This window comes from Neolamprologus brichardi, chromosome 10 (genome assembly GCF_056152115.1).
Source record: "Neolamprologus brichardi isolate AB-2024 chromosome 10, ASM5615211v1, whole genome shotgun sequence".
Taxonomy (NCBI): Eukaryota; Metazoa; Chordata; class Actinopteri; order Cichliformes; family Cichlidae; genus Neolamprologus; species Neolamprologus brichardi.
Window position 1 is genome coordinate 28139386 of NC_142113.1, and position 18870 is coordinate 28158255.

Below are 18870 nucleotides of genomic sequence, written 5' to 3' on the forward strand. Positions count from 1 at the left end.
GGGTCATATGATTGTTGGGTTTTTCTCTGTATGTATTATTGTACGGTCTACCTTACAATATAAAGCACCTTGAGGCGACTGTTGTTGTGATTTGGCGCTGTATCTGTCTGACCAAAAAAATCTGAAAAAACTTTATGAGAGTGGTCTGAGAGCTGACTTCCTTTATTGGGCCCTGTGCTGACTGCCTGGCATCATAGCGCCTGACTGACATTTGCCATAGAAAGCCAAAATTGGCACCAACACTGGCACCCCGCGCGTTTCACAGATGAGATTCACTTTGAGCACATGTGACAGACGTGAAAAAGTCCAATCATGTTGCTTGCAACATCATTCACAAATGACAGTGGCTCAATGGTGCACAGACTTCTATAGGCTGGGCAACAGGACCCTGACTGCTGTTCGGTATCAGGATGTAATCCTTGGACCCATGTCAGACCATATGCTGTTGTAGTGGGTCCTGGGTTCCTCCTGGTTCACGGAAATGCTTCGGCTCATGTGGCAAAAGTATGCAGGCAGTTCCCGGAGTCCAATAGTAAACCTCTGAGATGTTCTGTTTCTGTCCAGCCGACACCACCAGGTTCCATCTCAGACTTAGTGATGCCATGGTCCTAGTCTACACTGAGGGTTTTAGTACTATTTAGATGTAGGAAGCAGATGGTTTGTTTGGTCCTCACCGAGAACAGTGTTCAATGTTTTGGTCTCTGGTCTTTGGCTGATTTAAATGTTTCACTCTCCTTTCAGCTCTTCTGTTTTTTGTCTCCTAGAAATTTCTCTCACATATCATTTTGTTTCTCAGGATTTGGAAAACACGCCTCGTGGTGAGGAAGCTGAAGAGGAGGTTTTGAGCGAGGCTCCCCCGTTACCTGACGAGGAAGAGGAGGATTTGTCAGAGTATAAATTCTCCAAGTTTGCAGCCACCTACTTCCAGGGTGTCTCCACCCACACCTACATCAGACGGCCACTGAAACAACCTCTGCTTTTCCACGAGGACGAAGGAGACCAGCTGGTGAGGCTGACCTTCGATCTCTATCCCAAAGCCTTTTACAGCCCCCGATCATCTATTTAAGTTATTCGTATTATTGGTTAATGGGCTCAGCAGATTTACACATCTACCGGCTGCTGAGCCGATTACGAATATGTTTTGGGCGAAAAAACCAAGTTAAACTGTTACTCTTTTTGTCCTTTTTCTGGAAAAAGAAGAGAACACAACCATATCACCAAAAATGTTGGTTTTTCAGTTTAGTTTTGGTATGAATAAATTGTTAATTTTCTTATTATAACACATAACAATCCAATCATCTTAGAAAGTTCTTACTGAGACGGCAAAACAGTCACACCTACACAAAGAGACCTTGTAACTCCTCGTTAGCAGAAAGTCAGAGTTCAGACATGTGAAGGATCAACTAAAATCCTCTGCGCTTCGAACACTGGCCTACAAAAATGTTTACAATGCTTTACTCTTGACTGCTAGTGGTGCTGAAATATAGGCTGTAACCTACAGCATAGCAGCTGAATAAAACAAAGTGCATAATTATGCATCAGACTCCTAAAACTGAGAATAAAGACACTGATTGATTTGCACACAAACACTTTCCATGTGTGTCTCAAGCAAGTGCACTATCAGTGTCTCCCTCAGTGTCTTTTCAGTAATGTATCTAATGTCATGGCCTTTTTTGTTAATGGAGGTCTGATCAGAAGATCTGTGATCTGCAGTAATATAATCATAGAATTTTAGTTTGAATAAATAACCATGCAAAAAACGTTCCCCAATAGCAATAAGAGTTCCCCAAAAACACACACACAGTTATACATTTCAGAATTCAAAATTAGTTTAGAACTTTATCTCAAAGTGCTTTGTACTGTACTGTAAAGACCCCACGGTGTTAGAGAGAAACCAGAGAGATCAGATGATTCCCACGAGCAATAACCTCATAATGGTGGGATGAAGAAGATTGCACAAAAAGAGTCTCAAAGCTGGTGATTTTTTATTTATTTTTATAAATCAGAGATAATGCTGTAGAATAATTTTGAAATTACTCTGACGTGTATAATGAAAAATTAGGTGATTCCAAAAAAGGTTTTTCTCATTTGCCATATTTGACCTGTCCTCCAGGCGGCTTTAGCTGTATGGATCACTGTGTTGAGGTTCATGGGCGATCTCCCGGAACCCAAATGCCCGATGGTCATCAACGACGGCAGCGAGAAGATCCCCGTCATGACAAAGATCTATGAAACCCTTGGCAAGAGGACCTACAAGCGAGAGCTGCAGGAGCTGCAGGTGGAGGGAGAGGTGAGAGGATGCTGGGGATTGTGTGAGTCGTTACAGATTGTCAGGTCAGAGCCTCCAAAATGTCATCTCCTGTTTGTACCTACAGAACAGCTCCATAGACAGCCAGAAGAGGAACAGCGTCAGGCATAAACTCGTGTCACTCACTCTGAAGAGGAAGTCCAAGATCACTGAGGAGGTGAGAAACACATCACTTCTTTTCAGCTGATCTAAGTAAATAGTTAATTTAACATGTCCCATGTTTTCCACTTTTAATCATAGGGTGACGTGATAACAGTATATAACCAAACCTTAAAAGAGTGTTAACTTAAAGAAAAGAAATGGGAGAACCTGGACAAAAACGGCGGTGTAGTCAGTACCGTCAGTGGTGACTCCAGTTTGGTGGCTGTTCTATGGGGTGTGTATATGTGTCCCATATTATATGTGTTGTACCGAGTCAATCAACTGAAAGGGAATGAACAGTTATGCCTATAACTTCTGCTCCCTGAAGGAGAGGAACGGGGTACAACACAAGATTGCCCCGCCCCAACTTGGCTTGGTGAAGACTGCTATCGAACTGAGGGATCATTGTGATGATGGGGTATATGTATATATACCTTAAAGTTGCAAATAGAGATTTCTTCAGCCAGGACATGCAGAGGTGTGATATCCCATCTTATTTGTGTTGTACCTCATTCCTTTCCTTCGGGGAACAGAAGTTATAGGCATAACTGTTTGGGGTTTTTTGACTTGGACACCGGGAAACTGAAGGTGGCACACCGGTGCAGTGTTGCACTGTTGCCTCACCTTGAACAGATCCTACATTTGCTGTAATGTTTGCATATTTTCCCTGTACCTACATAGATAATGTCTGATTTGATAACATAGAGAGCCAAAGACAAGCCTGTTAGGTTACCTGGTGGTTCAGTTGGATGTGAGGGCCCATGTTTTTTCTCTTCGTTAGCCTTGTGATGGATCAGTAACCAGTCCAGGGTGTACCCCACCTCTTAACCACAACAGCTGGGGTAGACTTCTTGTTGGGAAGTTTTTTACCACTATAGCCGACAGCCCAAAGACTGAAAAAAAAAATCCAAATGTTTCTTGGATTCTGCAAATTTAAGCTCAAAACCTTTAAATTAATGCTTTTCTCTGTAACGCTGGTGGCAGGTCACCAGGCGGCTGACAGAGGGGGACTACAGTCTCCAGGGAAACAGCATGCTGGAGGACCGACCCACCTCCAACCTGGAGAAACTTCACTTCATCATCGGCAACGGCATCTTGCGACCCACCCTCAGGTGACCCATGAGTGTCATCGGCACTAAATAGAGGCTGCTCCTAGAAGCAGCAGTGAGGGATGAAGATGTTTCTCGCGGCAGCATGACGATGCTTTATCGATGTTTTTGGACCAAGCAAATGACGCACTGATGTTTTTGTTCTCTGGAGTTGATGAAAAACTTCAAGATTTATTCTGATTGTAGATTTTGTCTCGAAGATGATACTGAATTGAAATGAATAGGTTTGTTGAAATCAGATGGCTTTTTCGGCTAAATTCAAGTGTGGAGAGCGTTACTCCTGTGAGTGTGGAGCTTGAATAGTTAGTGTAGAGAGAAGTTTACTTTCATACCATGATTATTAAAAGTATGTCTTATTAATTTAAAGCTATTGAGATGATTCTGGCTTGTGCGTTTACTACAACCGTTCAGAACAGTCAAAATTAAAGGTCTCATAATCTGCAGACATATACTCCTCCTGTCTGCTTCACAGAGAGTCACTTTCCACTGTATGGTTTTGTAAACTATTAGAAACTCTAAATTCACAACTTAGAGGAAGCCCACATACGAGATGTCTGTGAAGGTTCTCGGTCATCCAGGTCATCGTAGTCAAAGGAGCTTGCAAGGAAAAGCGTCTGGACTTCTTTAAGTAACTTAAAGAAGTCCAGACGCTTTTCTTTGCAAGCTCCTTTGACCACATACGAGATGCTGCAACACAGTTTAAGAAGCTTAAAGGAAAAGAAAAATACATTTCTCACAAAGACGGAACACAAATAAGGCAAAAACAGAAAATCTCCTGTAACTCAGCGATTAATAACTAATGCTATAAACTGTAATATTTAAACAAAATGGGATGATTAGTTAAAAAAGTGAAGATAATTTGGAAACCAAAGTAAAATCAATTACAAATTATTAACAGAAAGAATTTTTAATATTGGAGGAAACAGAGAAATGATTCAGATTCAGCACGAAACCTGGTCACTCTCCATCTTTTGTTGGGTCTTAGAAACTGCCAGAGGAGTCCTGCCTCAGCATCTGTTGAGCTCGGGTTCATTGGGCTTTAGTTTAGTGGATTCACTGTAAAGATCCACATTCTGGAAATGTTCGCACTTAATGACCAAAGCTTATAAAAACAATGTGTTGAGAATGACTGTTACAGAGTATCAAGACTGTAACAACAGAAATGCATTTTATGTATATATCTGAAATATTAATGACTCGACTGCTGTTTTCTTACTTTCTGAAACTTCTAGCAGACCTGAATGGTCCCTTTGGTGGACTAGTTTTAGCCCGCGGGCCACATGTTTGTCAAAATGAAACATTAGTGTTTAGTCCATTCTCACTTTAATTCAACTTTATTTTTCTCTGTAAGTGTTAAATAGAAACTATTTTATGCTGTTGACATAGCAGACCTGGAGTATGTTCTGTATGGAATATTTGGCTATAGATCACCTCGCTGCAGGAACACGGTCCCTACATCCAGATGCTGCGCGATCCTCTTTGGAAGTTTTTTTAAATGGGGTCTAATTTGATTTAGGTCTGGTGACTGTCTCGTGTATTGAAGAAGGCGTCTGATCTGTTTGTTGAATGTTGTCCTCTGCCTCAGAGACGAGATCTATTGTCAGATCTGCAAGCAGCTCAGCCAGAACCCGTCCAAGAGCAGCCACGCCCGCGGATGGATCCTGCTGTCCCTCTGCGTGGGCTGCTTCGCCCCCTCCGAGAAGTTCGTCAAAGTAAGAAATGTATTTCTGATGGGAAACTTGATGATAAAACCTCACGGTAAACTGCAACTCCTTTACCTTAAAAAACTGAAATGGGGAAAAAATAACCACAATTGTAACTGCAGTGTCACCATTTTTGCACTTTTACACGCTCAGTTTTTCACTTGTATCTTCACGTTACTGATATTTGCCCACCACTGCCTGATTAAAGTGTTTTGTGGTACTCACTGTTTCAGTACCATTATTTTCATCCATGTAATTGTACTACACATGAAAGGTCCGGAACAAAAAGAAAATTCATTTAATAATAATATATTACAGATGATTTAAATTTGACCATAAAATAAAGAAATAATGGTAAACTGCAATAAATAAGCATGTCAACAGAAACACGACCGGGTTTCAAATGTGGCTGATGTTTCTAATCAGCCACCTAACAATGTTTCTTCCTTTTTACTAATGTTGGTCATCCAGCTAATCCAAAGCAGACATGTGTAAAAGATAAAGTCATATACACTAAGAACAAAGATATAATCTTTTGTTTTCCGGCAGTGGATTTCAGTCCAGGAGAGCAGATGGGACAGATCTATAACTCGATCCACTCGCATTCAGTCAGTAAACAGCAGTCTGTCCGTCTCCACCATCACCATCAGCAGGTCTGATGGCTGAAAATCAGTTTAAGTCCTTAAACACAGAAGAAGTAAAAGCTTAAAATAAAGTAGTCAAAGGGAGAATCTCAAAGATTTCATCTGCAGTTTGATCATTGCAAGAATTCATTTTTAACAAAAACATAGCAAAGTTTTTTTGGTCTGACGCAGAACAAAATATTACATCTGAAAATCACGTTTAGCTTTAGAAACTTTTAATTAACTTTTTTCTGACTGATTTTAGTAAAATTGAGTTATGAGTTTGATTTCATTTATGTAAACAGAATAAACATAATGCTGTGTGCCGTGTGTCAGCCTTTGGTATGTCACACCTTTAACCTTTAATCTGCTCAAGGCTGTAAACGGCCTTTATGTCAGTAATACGATGAATATTTTCTCTTCTCTCTGCTCTGTTATCAGTATCTACGGACATTTTTGAAAAACGGTCCTCCGGGTTACGCTCCCTACTGCGAGGAGAGGTTGAGGAGGACGTTTGTCAACCGCACTCGGATGCAGCCGCCGTCTTGGTTGGAACTGCAGGTGCCAAAAATCTCTCTGCTCTGTGTCGTCAAGTCCAGCCAGTGAATCCAGTTTGTCAAGCGTCTCATCTTTTAACTGGAAGCATTTGCAACAGTAAATTGATGAGATGATCAGCGTTTGTTGTTCTGTTTGCGGTTTTTAGGAATTTACAAAGCATGTAGCTAATGCTATCACTGTTATCACTGAGTAACAGTTACAAAGCTCACTGTGTGCTGAGGGAGTGGTGTCCAGCTTAGCTAAAATCTGTATTAAATAATAACTGTTTGTTGAAATACATCTATAACTATATAACTGTAATAAATATCAGCATTAACTAGAATTAGCTGAAAATAACTGAGAGCTAAATGTGATATTATAATAAATATTTTCATATCATTCCACTGGTTTTTATACTTTGGTTTGAAAACGGAGATGATTTTAAGATAGTTTTTATACTTTTTTTCAGGTGTTTAAAATGTTACATTACATACATGAAGAAACATCTAGAAAGCCTGACGATGTTTTACATCAAATTACCGTAAACTGTAAAACTTTACAAAAAACAGCGAAATGTAGCTAGTTTATTAAAATTCAGTGTTCTTTACTATATTTATTCTCTCTTAAATTCTCATTAAAACATCAACTCATGTGATCTGGAAGAAGCCATTGGTCCTTCTTTAATTTTAATTTTATTTATCGAATTTTAAAGTTTGGATCAAGAGGACTGTAGCAGTAACCTTCTGATCTTCTTTGTCAGTTTCTGACTCGTGTTTCTCAGGAGGCAGCTCGCTCTTTCTCCTATTCAGTAACCACAAAAATGAGGCAGAAATCAAAAATAAAGGATAAAAGTTTATTTATTCAACTCAAAACCAATAATTACAAAACAAAATAACCACAATCAAACGTCACAAATTAAAGACCTCAACAAAAAATTTAAATCTGTAATGACTGATCAAAAACTGAAATTAAATTAGAATTTTTTATACTTTGTTATACTTTTTCATCTCTTCTTTTTGTGGTTTTCTACAGGTTAATTATCTTTAATATTAATAATGGGGGTTTTTTTTACAGGTGGTTGGATGGTAGAGGTTGTAATATTTATATTTTGAAGTGAGCCTATAACGCCACAATGCTGCACAGCTGTAGGACATCTTAACTGTTGCCTGTCTGAACATGAGTTTCATTGTTTTTCCCTCCAGGCCACAAAGTCTAAGAAGCCCATCATGCTCCCCGTGACATTCATGGACGGCACCACAAAGACACTCCTCGCAGACTCGGCCACCACAGCCAGCGAGCTGTGCAACGCACTGGCGGACAAAATCAACCTGAAAGATCGCTTTGGCTTCTCACTGTACATAGCTCTGTTTGACAAGGTAAAACACAGGCTCTACTGACAGCGAGGTCAGTTAACTATAACTAAGACGTTTGTCAGAAAACGTGCTTTGGTGCTCATCAGGGACGTCTGCACGTGTGTATTATGAATTTCCTAAATCTAACACGGAAGACAAACTTAAGTGAAATGATCAAACTAATACTTGGAACTAACTGAAACTAAATTTAAATAAACAATATTTTTTAAAATGAAAACATTTAGTCAGTTTGTTCAGATCTCATGGAGTTTATAGGTAACTGCAAGTATGTTTTCATCAGGTGTCGTCTTTGGGCAGCGGTAACGATCACGTCATGGACGCCATCTCGCAGTGTGAGCAGTACGCAAAGGAGCAGGGCGCCCAGGAGAGGAACGCTCCCTGGAGGCTGTTCTTCAGGAAGGAGATCTTCAGCCCCTGGCACAACCCTGCCGAGGACTACGTTGCCACAAACCTCATTTATCAGCAGATCGTCCGGGGGGTGAAATTCGGAGAGTACCGCTGTGAGAGGGTGAGCCTCTGAGCTGTGTGCAACTCTGTGTAAAAGAGGGTGAGATACTGAACGTTGAGTTCGCCCCATATGGATCCACTGGAGTATGACTGTGTGAATATTACATTAAACCCACTTGAATGGGAGAATGAGTCTTGTAGTAAGAAAGGTTTCTGAGGATTTAAATAGAGTAGAAAAGCACTTTATAGGCACCATTATGTAATGTATGGTTGCAACGACAGTAGTATCACCCACTGGTTTCTGGAATTTGCACTTTAAAGCCTCAAGGATTGCATTTTGTTATAACAATATAGGACAAGGCCTTGAGTGTATCAGCGAGACAAGACTGAGATGGTCTGGACATGTACAGAGGAGGGATAGTGGATATTGGACAAAGGATGGAGCTGCCAGACTGAAGGCAAAGAGGATGGGGGACATGTAGAGGGCTGCCGTGACAGAAGAGCTTGAGCTAGTTTTGCAGCTTTTTGATCTACTCATCCTTCTTTGTTCTTCCAGTTTTCTTATCCGATCATAGGGTCATCATCCAGTGTTGGATAGGGCACCAGTCTATTGCAGGGCCAACGCAGAGTAACAGACAACTACTTCGTAATTACAAAATATACAGAAAGGAGGGGTAGCTCTAGACTTTTCACAGCCCATCTGGTTCTCCTGATATGATCTTGTCTACTTTGAAGAACATTTGATGGCAGGTTTCAGGTGTTGGGCTTGCTTTCTCCTGACCATCGCTTCACCCTGTGTCTGTCTTGAAGGAGGAGGACTTGGCAGAACTGGCCTCTCAGCAGTACTACGTGGATTACGGCTCCGAGGTCCTCCAGGATCGTCTGCTCAGCCTCATTCCGTCCTACATCCCTGACAGAGAAATCACCTCCACTAAGACTGCGGAGAAGTGGGTTCAGCTCATCATCAGCGCCCATAAAAAGGTACCTGCTGCTCGATGATGAAAACCAGTCTTAATTTTGTGCTGTTTTCTGGGAGAATCATCTAACTATAGCTCATTGTGCAGGGAGTACAAATGAAAAGGAGGGTAAACACGCAGAAGGTGAAGGAGGATGTGGTGGATTTTGCTCGTTTAAAGTGGCCTTTACTCTTCTCACGCTTCTACGAGGCCTTCAAATTCTCTGGTTGGTAAAACGCTGTACCTCTTTCTAAACTACTAAATGCTTTGTTCCCATCAGTGGTTGTGGATATTTTTTAATGGATGTGACCACATCTGCTCACAGGGCCTAGCCTGCCCAAGAATGACGTTATCGTAGCGGTGAACTGGACCGGCGTTTACTTTGTGGATGAACAGGAGCAGGTCCTTCTCGAGCTCTCTTTCCCAGAGATCATGGCTGTGTCCAGCAGCAGGTATGACAAACAGCCACAAATGCACCAAATGACAGGCACCCCAAAATAAAGTACAAAGTATATTTGAGTTGTATAAAGTTAATAAGTGAATTAGTTGCTGCTGGTTTCTTGGCATTTATATTGACCTTAAAGGTTCTCTACAAACAAACGATCGATTTGTTTGTCTTAACATCAGGAAAATCTTGGTTATTAATGGCGTCTTCCCACAACAACTTCTAAATCTGAAGCTGAAGAAATCTGATTATGTAGAGTCAATAAGAAAACAGCCTAATGGCTCTCTTGTGTTGCTTTATGACCTCAGAAAAACCTTCCCTGATGGGTTCATGGTCTTAATCGTTGCTTTCACCTCTGGTTGAACAGAGCATGATGTGTATTTTGTAAACATCCCATTTAGATAAAATGGGAGAATAGGTCATAGTATGAATTAGAGTGGGTCTAGCTTGTGATTGACAAGTTGCTAGCCATGTAAGCCTGAAGTATAAGAAGAGTTTCTCATTTGTCATATCTGGTTTAAAATGACATTCAAGCATCATCTAAATTAAATCTGTTTTACATACTTCATCCCAAAACAAGATTGGGAAAATTCAAGGTGTTCAATCCGTTCTGTCATGGAGACTCAAATCACTGAATACTAGCACATGCTAGCAGGCAAGCTATATTTTAGCTAACATTAGCCAGAATAAACAGGGTTTGCGCCTCAACCTAGCTAGCTAAATTCAGTTTTGCTAATTCTCAAGCCACACTATTTTGGAGGCAACCAAGATAATCAGAGATGGTATCATTCTTTAATACTTATTTAATACGTAAAAAAAAATATTTACATACATAATGTTTAATTCCAAACAAGATTTTCTTCACTTCTGTGCTGATACAAATGATTGTAAGCATTACTTAATAAATATATTTGTATCATTTTTAAGTTTTTAGGGATCTTCTGCTTGTCAGAATTGCATCTTGTCCATATTTTGAACTATCATGGTTAAAGCAAAGTTTAACTTTGCAGAGGGGGTAAACTCCAGGGACAGAGCTTCACTCTGGCCACCATCAAAGGAGACGAGTATACGTTCACCTCCAACAATGCAGAGGACATCCGCGACCTGGTGGTCTCCTTCCTCGAGGGTCTAAGGAAGAAGTCCAAATATGTGGTGGGACTGCTAGACTGCCTGAACCCACGTAAGATTCACTGATGAATTAGAAATAAAAGGTGATTTTAGGAGCAGAACGGTTAATCTGTTTGTCATCTCTCCGGCAGTAGGGGTAGATTCCAACTTCCTGAGTTTTGCTAAAGGAGATCTGATCATCTTGGACGAACATGACGGAGAGCATGTGATGAACTCTGGCTGGGCACACGGCATCAATGACAGGACCAAACAGAGAGGGGACTTCCCTGCTGACATTGTCTATGTGCTACCTACTATCACCCGACCACAGTATGATATAGTGGTGAGTGGGGTCAGAAAAATAATCTCTGTCTTTTTTAATCCAGCAGGTTGTTTTTACAGGACAGAACTGGAAGTCTTACCAGTTCTTCCAGTGTAAGTGATTTCAGGATGTCCCTGTGCAACAGTGTGTAGACATACCTGGTTATTGTAGCTAAGGCATTTGAAATATCCATGTGTGCAGCAGCAAATTTCTGTCAGGCTTGAAGGTGTCAGGGGCTTCTTTAATGTTCGGTACCTTCCATTCTCTTCCAATTATTCAATTTAGGGCCCCGGGGGCGCTGGAGCCTCTCCCCGCTGTCTTAGGGCGAGAAGTAGGGTACACTCTGGACAGGCTGCCACTCCGTCGCATGGCTAACACATAGAGACAGGTTGAACCTTGGTGGTTCCTGGATTGTTCCTGAACATCATGACCGGTTTTCTCTCATTTTTGAGGGGGACAGTTTGGGTCTTTTTCTAGAACTTGGCAACATGGTTACATATCCGCATTACGATAGCCGTAATGCTCTGACAATCCATCAAGCGGTGCAGCTTCGTAGCTTAGCAAAGTCGTACTAAAACATTTGACAGATTTTTGAGCGCCGTGTACGACATAAAATCGTTTTGAGGTCAGTAAACACAACCAGAATTCATACATAAGGCACACGGGATTATAAGGGGCACTGTTGACTTTCAGAAAAATCAAAAGATTGATTTTAAGTGTGCCGTATTTTCCAAAACAACGGTAATAACGACGGCCCGCTTGCATGCTCTACCAAAAATAGTGCTTTGTTGTGAAGTTGCAGCATTTTTACAAACCAATTCTGGCTCATCTGTTTCATTCAACAATCTGCTTTCGCCCTTCTTATTCCCCGTCGCCGCCATGCTTTTTCCGGCATGTGCGTATGAAAACAAAGGCACTGCACATGCGCGTTTTACCCATATTCTATCGCGATATTTCATTTTCTTATCGTTGCCCAACATGATACCAGTATTACTGTGAATGGTATGATATGGCCCAGCCCTACTTGTACCTACATAAAATTATGTGAACTGATGGTTTTGGAAACAGTTGTTCAGGAATGGCTCCAAGAGGCCTTCCCAACTTGTGTAAACCTGAAATTCTCTTAGAGTTTCAGAGTTCCTTGAAGTTTCCTATTGTAAGTATTGGCCAATGCAATGAGTGCTGTCAAACAAATCCTTTAAAATAAAAATGACCATGACGTTTAAACTGTGTAAACTGCTGATCTGACCTGTCAACACTCCAGCTTTGCTATTTTTTTAATTAATGTCAACCAAACTGCCAGTCATCTATTAATTAAAATGTACACACAAAAAATACTCACTGCACATATATTTTCAACACATGTGTGAAAACAACCTGATTAAAGCACCATGTGAGCAGCTGCTGTCTCTCCAATTGTTAGCTATTAGCTGTCCACCAATTTATTTATTTTTTCAGTTTTTCTCCCAATTAACAAAAAACACAAAAATAAATATATGCTAGTCTCTCTGTGCAGCCAGCTGTGTGTTTAATGGCTGTCTACAAAGTGTCAAACACTAAAATATTACACAAATATTGAATTTGCACATTGTATTATCATCAAAAGCACATCACTAGTTTTCTGCTTGGTATACTGTAACAGAAAAAAGTGCTTTAACCACACACTAAAAGCAAAAAAGTCATGGATTCTGAAAGGAAGGTTTTGACAGGGATGTGGTTGTTGAACTCCAGGTATTGGCTGCTCATTAAAAGGAAAATTAACTTCCCAAAAGCATTTTTTTTCTTCCTAGAAAATGCTCTGAAATGTGTTGATGTACTTTGCTGAATTAACCAGTTGGAAGGGTCAAATGCAAAAAAAAATCAAATCTTCCTCCTGTTTTACTGTCTCTCAGGCTCTCGTCACCATGACTCCTGATCAGAGGCGCGAGTCTATCGGTTTGTCCCAGATTAACCTTTCGGACCAAGAGGATAAATCTAAGGCCTACACTCTGGAGGAGTTTTCCTACGACTACTTCAGGTAACTAAGTCTAATGTGAGGCTGTTTTAAGTACAAATGATGTTAAAAAATATGTGTGAAAGTTTCTTCTAACCGCTGTTCTTCAGGCCTCCTCCAAAGAGTACTCTGAGCAGGGTGGTGATATCGAAAGCTCGAGGGAAGGAGCGTCAGTGGAGCTGCACCCGCGAGCCTCTCAAACAGCCTCTATTGAAGAAAGTCCTGGCTCATGACGAGCTCTCCCAGGAGGCCTGCCTTGCCTTCATAGATATCCTTTAGCAGAGGGCGTGATTGATCATTTGTTTGGCTTGCTTGTTTGCTTTTTCCCTCTGGTGCTTTTGTTACATCAGAGCAGGTAATTAACTTTCCCAAGGGACCATATGAGAAAGTGGAGGTGATAAATATTCATTTTGTTTCTTTATAAACTGCTACTGGTAAGAGTGGATGTTGCAGGTATTCAAGCCTGCAGTCACACCCGTCGACCAAACTCCCCACAAAAGTTACTCACTGTTGTTTGTGATTTTGATGGGAATCATAAGCTGGTCTTGACTGCTCCATCGCTAGCAAAGGTCTAACTGCTTTTGTAGCGATTGAAACTGTAATATTGAATCTGCTCTATACAAAGAAAACATGCTTTTTAATGCTGGTAGGTTAGTAATTTTAACATGAGAGTTTATAGGGATGAACTCGGTTTTTTGGAGCCAGCCAAGTGGCCATCAGAGGAAGTTTGCAGCTTGGTTATTTCCAGTCAGCCATACTGCCTGACCTGGCCTGTCATTATGTGAATGGTCCTTAACTGTGTTTGCACCTGTGATGAAGTATATGGGCGACTACCCGTCCAAACGAGTGCGTTCTGTCAACGAGCTCACCGATCAGATATTCGAAGGAGCCCTGAAGGCCGAGCCGCTCAAAGACGAAATCTTCTGCCAGATTCTCAAACAGCTAACAGACAATCACATTAAGTAAGTCCAAGAAAAAAACTGTCTTTTCTACCTCTTCTTCTATAATCAGTATTTTAGCTCAGTGTTCACAGTTTAAGCTGTGAGTGTTCACTTTGATCACTCTCAAAGCATCTCTTATATCTGTAACATGCACCTTCCTGGCAACCCCAGCGGTTCTTTCACAGTCTCTGCAGCACCCTTAGAGTCTTTTTTGCCACTTGAAATTCATTAAATTCACACAAGCAAACAAAACTGTATTCATTGTCCACACAGAGACTGGTGTTTAACATTTTCGCCTGCTGTACCGTCACCGCAAACAAAATCCCTGCACACTTATAAATATACCTGGTAGCAGCAAGAAAATAATGATATAAGCATGATGGAATATGAACATGCATAGAAAATTTCTGACTTCTAGATGTTTCTCACTAAAGGACACTTTCTTTCCTGTGTCACAAAGCCAAAATCCTGACCCTCAGTTTGTGCACTGTTTACCTTGTCATGGTGTTTGTGTGCAGGTACAGTGAGGAGAAGGGCTGGGAGCTGCTGTGGCTCTGCACTGGTTTGTTTCCTCCCAGTAACATCCTGCTGCCTCACGTCCAGAAGTTTCTGCAAGCCAAGAAACACTATCCTCTGGCTCCAGACTGCATGCAGCGGCTGCAGAAAGCCTTGCGGTAACACAAACACACACAGTTGTTGTTAACGCCTGTTAAAACGTCTTCACTGCTGCTTTTTACAGCTTTAAGTCTCACACCACTTTTTTTTTTTTAGCTCAGTTGAGAAGCACCTGCAAGCAGCCTCTAGTTTCCAGCTAGTTCATACAGCTCAGTTACAGAAACTATAGTGCATATTACCCCAGGGTGTGATTAAATGATTGCTTTAAATTACAATTTTTACCCCTAGTAATTGTTTTTATTATATTTTATTTATTATTCATCCTCACTGCCCTTTGTGCTAGAAACGGATCAAGGAAGTACCCTCCTCACCTGGTGGAGGTGGAGGCCATCCAGCACAAAACGACTCAAATCTTCCACAAAGTTTACTTCCCTGACGATTCAGACGAGGTCAGTTACGACTAACATTTAAAAAGTACATTGTTATGTGGTATTTTACAACTGTGCATTTTGTACACTAAGGGAAAAAACTGTAATTTGAGACGTGCCACCTCTTTAAACAAACAGTGAACTTGCATCGTTCACATTTTTCTGCACATTTACTAAATATTCTGCTTATAGATTGACTTTAGTTTATGTTTGCGTTCACAGGTGTTTGAGGTGGAGTCGAGCACGAAAGCCAAAGACTTCTGCCACAACATCTCCGGACGTCTGATGCTCAAATCCTCCGAGGGCTTCAGTCTCTTTGTCAAGATCACTGACAAGGTGACGCCTTCATCCGCAGCCCGATTGTACAAACGTATTCACTACAAGCTCAGCTCAGGGGCAGCAAATAGACAGATTAGACAAAAAAGCCATCATTTTCTGTTTCTATGCTGATGACTTTTCTTTTCTTGTTGTGCTGTTTGTAGTTGTTGCTCTCTCTGCTGTCATATTTCTGGTAGACCTTTGGTTCTCTACCAAGAATTTGTTGTTTCAGATTCATAAAAAGTAACATTTTTGGTCATTTTTCATTAATTTGGAGTCAGTTCGTTTTTATGTTGCATCCTATTTTCACTGGTTTGACCCTCTTCCTGTTTTGTGGTAATTGTGAGTCTTCTCTTGGTTGTTTTGGGTCTCATTGCAGATGTTTGATTTGTGTGGTTATTTTGCATTTGTTAATCGTTCTTTTTGTGTGTTTGTAGTCATGTTATTTATTTATTTAGTGGTTCTGGATTTTTAAGTTCTTCTACCACCTCTCTGTAATCAGTTAATTGATTTCTTGTCAGTTCGTGACTTCCTGGTTCCTTTTGTGTTTATATTTTGTTTTTTGTTTGCATGATAATTTTTCATCTTAAGTGGTGTGGATTTGTTTCTGGAAATCATTCTGAGGATGTTTTCAGTCTGAGGTCATTTTGCTTTTCTCTAGCTGGTTTTGTTTGTTTTTGTTTTTTGGGGGGGATTCATAGGTTGTCCTTTGCTGCTCAGTTTGCTTGTAATTATTTTTATTTAACTTATTTTTTTTTTGCTTTACTTTCATCTGTACAGACTTTGCCTGTACGTGTGATTAGTTTACATGTAGTCGTAACTTTTTACTTTGAATATTAGCTTTATTTTTGAGGAAAAAGGGATCATGCCTACCATTGAAGCCATTCAACATGGATCTTCTTTACACAATTAAATCCTTCACTTACTTCCAGGTCATCAGCGTGCCGGATGGCGACTTCTTCTTTGACTTCGTGAGGCACCTGACTGACTGGATCAAGAAAGCCAGACATGTAAAAGATGGTAAAGCCCATCAGCTCAGATTCAGATTGAAGCTCAGATTATCTTTGATCTTCTCGCTGATTCTTCTTTCTTTACCAGTTTGTCTTTTCACCTTTGTGCTGTGTGCAGGTGTAGTGCCTACTCTAACCTACCAGGTGTTCTTCATGAAGAAGCTGTGGACTAATACACTTCCTGGAAAGGACTCCATGGCTGATTCCATCTTCCACTACTACCAGGTTAGTCCCTCTGCAGTATCAGTGTATCTGGTTACTCTTACTTGATTAAATGTTGAGATAAAACATTTTAAACTTGCCTGATGTAGAATGGATGGTGTAGACTAAACTAGAGATGGCACGATACCACTTTTTTATGTCCGATACCGATATCATAAATTTGGATATCTGCCGATACCGATATGAATCCAATATAGTGTGTTTTTTAATCAATAAAACTGTTTTTTTAATATCTTGCTGCTTTTTGTATAAGTTCATACTCAAGTTAAAAAACAACAACAACACTAAAGCTATTCTGTTATACCTGTATGTAAAAAAAACAAACACACTGCACCCAAAATATTTCATAGATCAGCAACACTGATCAATCTAATAAAGTTAAACCTACTCCATCCTCCCTATTTTGGTATTTTAAAGAGTACTTAGCAGAAATATTAAGCAACCTAACTAATAGGGTTGCAAACTCCCAGCAAAAGAAAATAGGGAACCACCCTCTTCCTCATGATGCTTAATCAATGTAATCAACTTTAATTTGATGCAGGGTGAAAAAAATTCACAGAAATAAATTATTTTTCAAGAATAATTAAATAGATTCAACATCTTTCTTCAACAGAATTGCAGAATTCACAGATGGTACTTTCCCAAAGGAAAAAGTACTATAGCTTACTAGGGTATATTAGACTTAACAGTTACTATATACAGTAATGGACTTCTATACATTTTACATCAGATTAAAACTTTGGGTGTACGATTCAGATAATTATTAAATAATTAAAAGCTAGATATTTTAAATGAGAATAAGAAAGAAAAGTATGTCTTTGTGCCACCTTTTCCCTGTTAATGCCCTATCGGCCCCCCTGGCTAAACTTTGCTAGATCCGCCCCTGCACAGTTACCAGCCGTCAGCTACGTAGAAAAGGATCCTGGTCTAGAAAGTAATATTAAGTAAATTCTAACAACAGCTTATCAAGCTTAAACGTGCTGCTGTTGTTCAGCCGCTGGTTTCCTCTTTCTGGTGCAAAGTGGGACAAAAACAAAGAAGAGAGACAGACTCGCGACAGAAAAGCCGATCAGCTGATCATTAAGCAGTTTCACGATTGAAGTAGCAGCAGGAGAGAGAGAGAGAGAGAGAGAGAGGCAGTTGCTCTATATATCGGTTGTTAAGCTTAACGCGGGAATGCTTTACAAACATTCAGAGATGAACTTACACACTTGCTTTACTTCTCTCTGGGAAAACTTCCTCGGAGATGAAATGTTTGCTAGCAGGCTACAAATACACACAGCTGCTCTATCACGTGACCACACTGCTCAGACGTGCTACGGTTATGAGCCGAGTTAAGCCGTTTCGCAAGTTTTGTGAGGTGCTTTTTTGATATTTAATGGATCGGATTACATTTTTTATTTCTCTCCGATATCCGATCCAGTAATTTAGGTCAGTATCGGACCGATACCGATACGTAATATCGGATCGGTCCATCTCTAGACTAAACTCTGAATCATGCTCTCTGTCTCTATCTTCCCTCCAGCTGTGCAAAGCTTCAAAAAAGAAAATCTGTGTGTGGTATCGGTTTCTTACCAGCTGTTGTCTTTTTCTGCAGGAGCTGCCGAAGTATCTGCGTGGCTACCACAAGTGCTCAAAGGAGGAGGTGCACCAGCTGGCAGCGCTGATCTACAGGGTGAAGTTTGAGGAGGATAAATCCCACTTCCACAATATTTCCAAGATCCTGAAGGAGCTCGTCCCCCAGGACCAGATCAGACATTTGTCCCCCGACGACTGGAAGCGGGTGAGCACGCGCAGATTTAAAAATGGTAAAAAACTGAATGTCTGGATGCAGGAATGGCCTCAGGCTAATGATGACTATGTTCAAAAATAATTTCCTCTTCAGTTTGTTGCCACAGATGCAGAATCAAAACATCAGATTTGGATTTAATCCTCGGGTATTCATTCATTCATAACCTTTCCTCAGTGATCACAGTTCTTTCTCTAGTTACATATTTAAGATGTTTTCATGCTTTCGTTCAAAAATCCAGAAATAAGGTCTGGTGATTGGTGCTTTTTGGCTCCTATGCTAGGCAGTTAAAGTTTTAATCAACAAGTAAAAAAAACACTAAAGTTAGATTGAACTTGTCGTGGAAATCAAGTGAGACAAAAACTTTTAATCGCACATTAAAACTTCTAGGTGACTCAGATGTTTTATGCAGGAGCTTTTATTGCAAAAGAGCCGACCTCATGTGTTTACAGGATCCTTTGAAGCACCGGATTCAGAAAAATA

General features: G+C 40.5%; 1 protein-coding gene across 1 annotated transcript in view; it reads left to right on the plus strand.

The window, feature by feature from the left end:
* The window catches only part of myo7ab (myosin VIIAb), a 53473-nt gene that overhangs the window by 31885 nt on the left and 2718 nt on the right, over positions 1–18870 (plus strand). Inside the window, exons 25-46 of the mRNA XM_087847481.1 lie at positions 797–1006; positions 2114–2290; positions 2376–2465; positions 3434–3561; positions 5144–5270; positions 6326–6445; positions 7624–7797; positions 8075–8302; positions 9052–9222; positions 9306–9423; positions 9523–9649; positions 10653–10822; positions 10902–11092; positions 12964–13088; positions 13175–13332; positions 13873–14026; positions 14524–14679; positions 14964–15069; positions 15271–15384; positions 16299–16386; positions 16495–16601; positions 18196–18381. Of these exons, the coding sequence (XP_087703607.1) occupies positions 797–1006; positions 2114–2290; positions 2376–2465; positions 3434–3561; positions 5144–5270; positions 6326–6445; positions 7624–7797; positions 8075–8302; positions 9052–9222; positions 9306–9423; positions 9523–9649; positions 10653–10822; positions 10902–11092; positions 12964–13088; positions 13175–13332; positions 13873–14026; positions 14524–14679; positions 14964–15069; positions 15271–15384; positions 16299–16386; positions 16495–16601; positions 18196–18381 (3225 nt within the window). The remainder of the gene's footprint in view (positions 1–796; positions 1007–2113; positions 2291–2375; positions 2466–3433; positions 3562–5143; positions 5271–6325; positions 6446–7623; positions 7798–8074; positions 8303–9051; positions 9223–9305; positions 9424–9522; positions 9650–10652; positions 10823–10901; positions 11093–12963; positions 13089–13174; positions 13333–13872; positions 14027–14523; positions 14680–14963; positions 15070–15270; positions 15385–16298; positions 16387–16494; positions 16602–18195; positions 18382–18870) is intronic.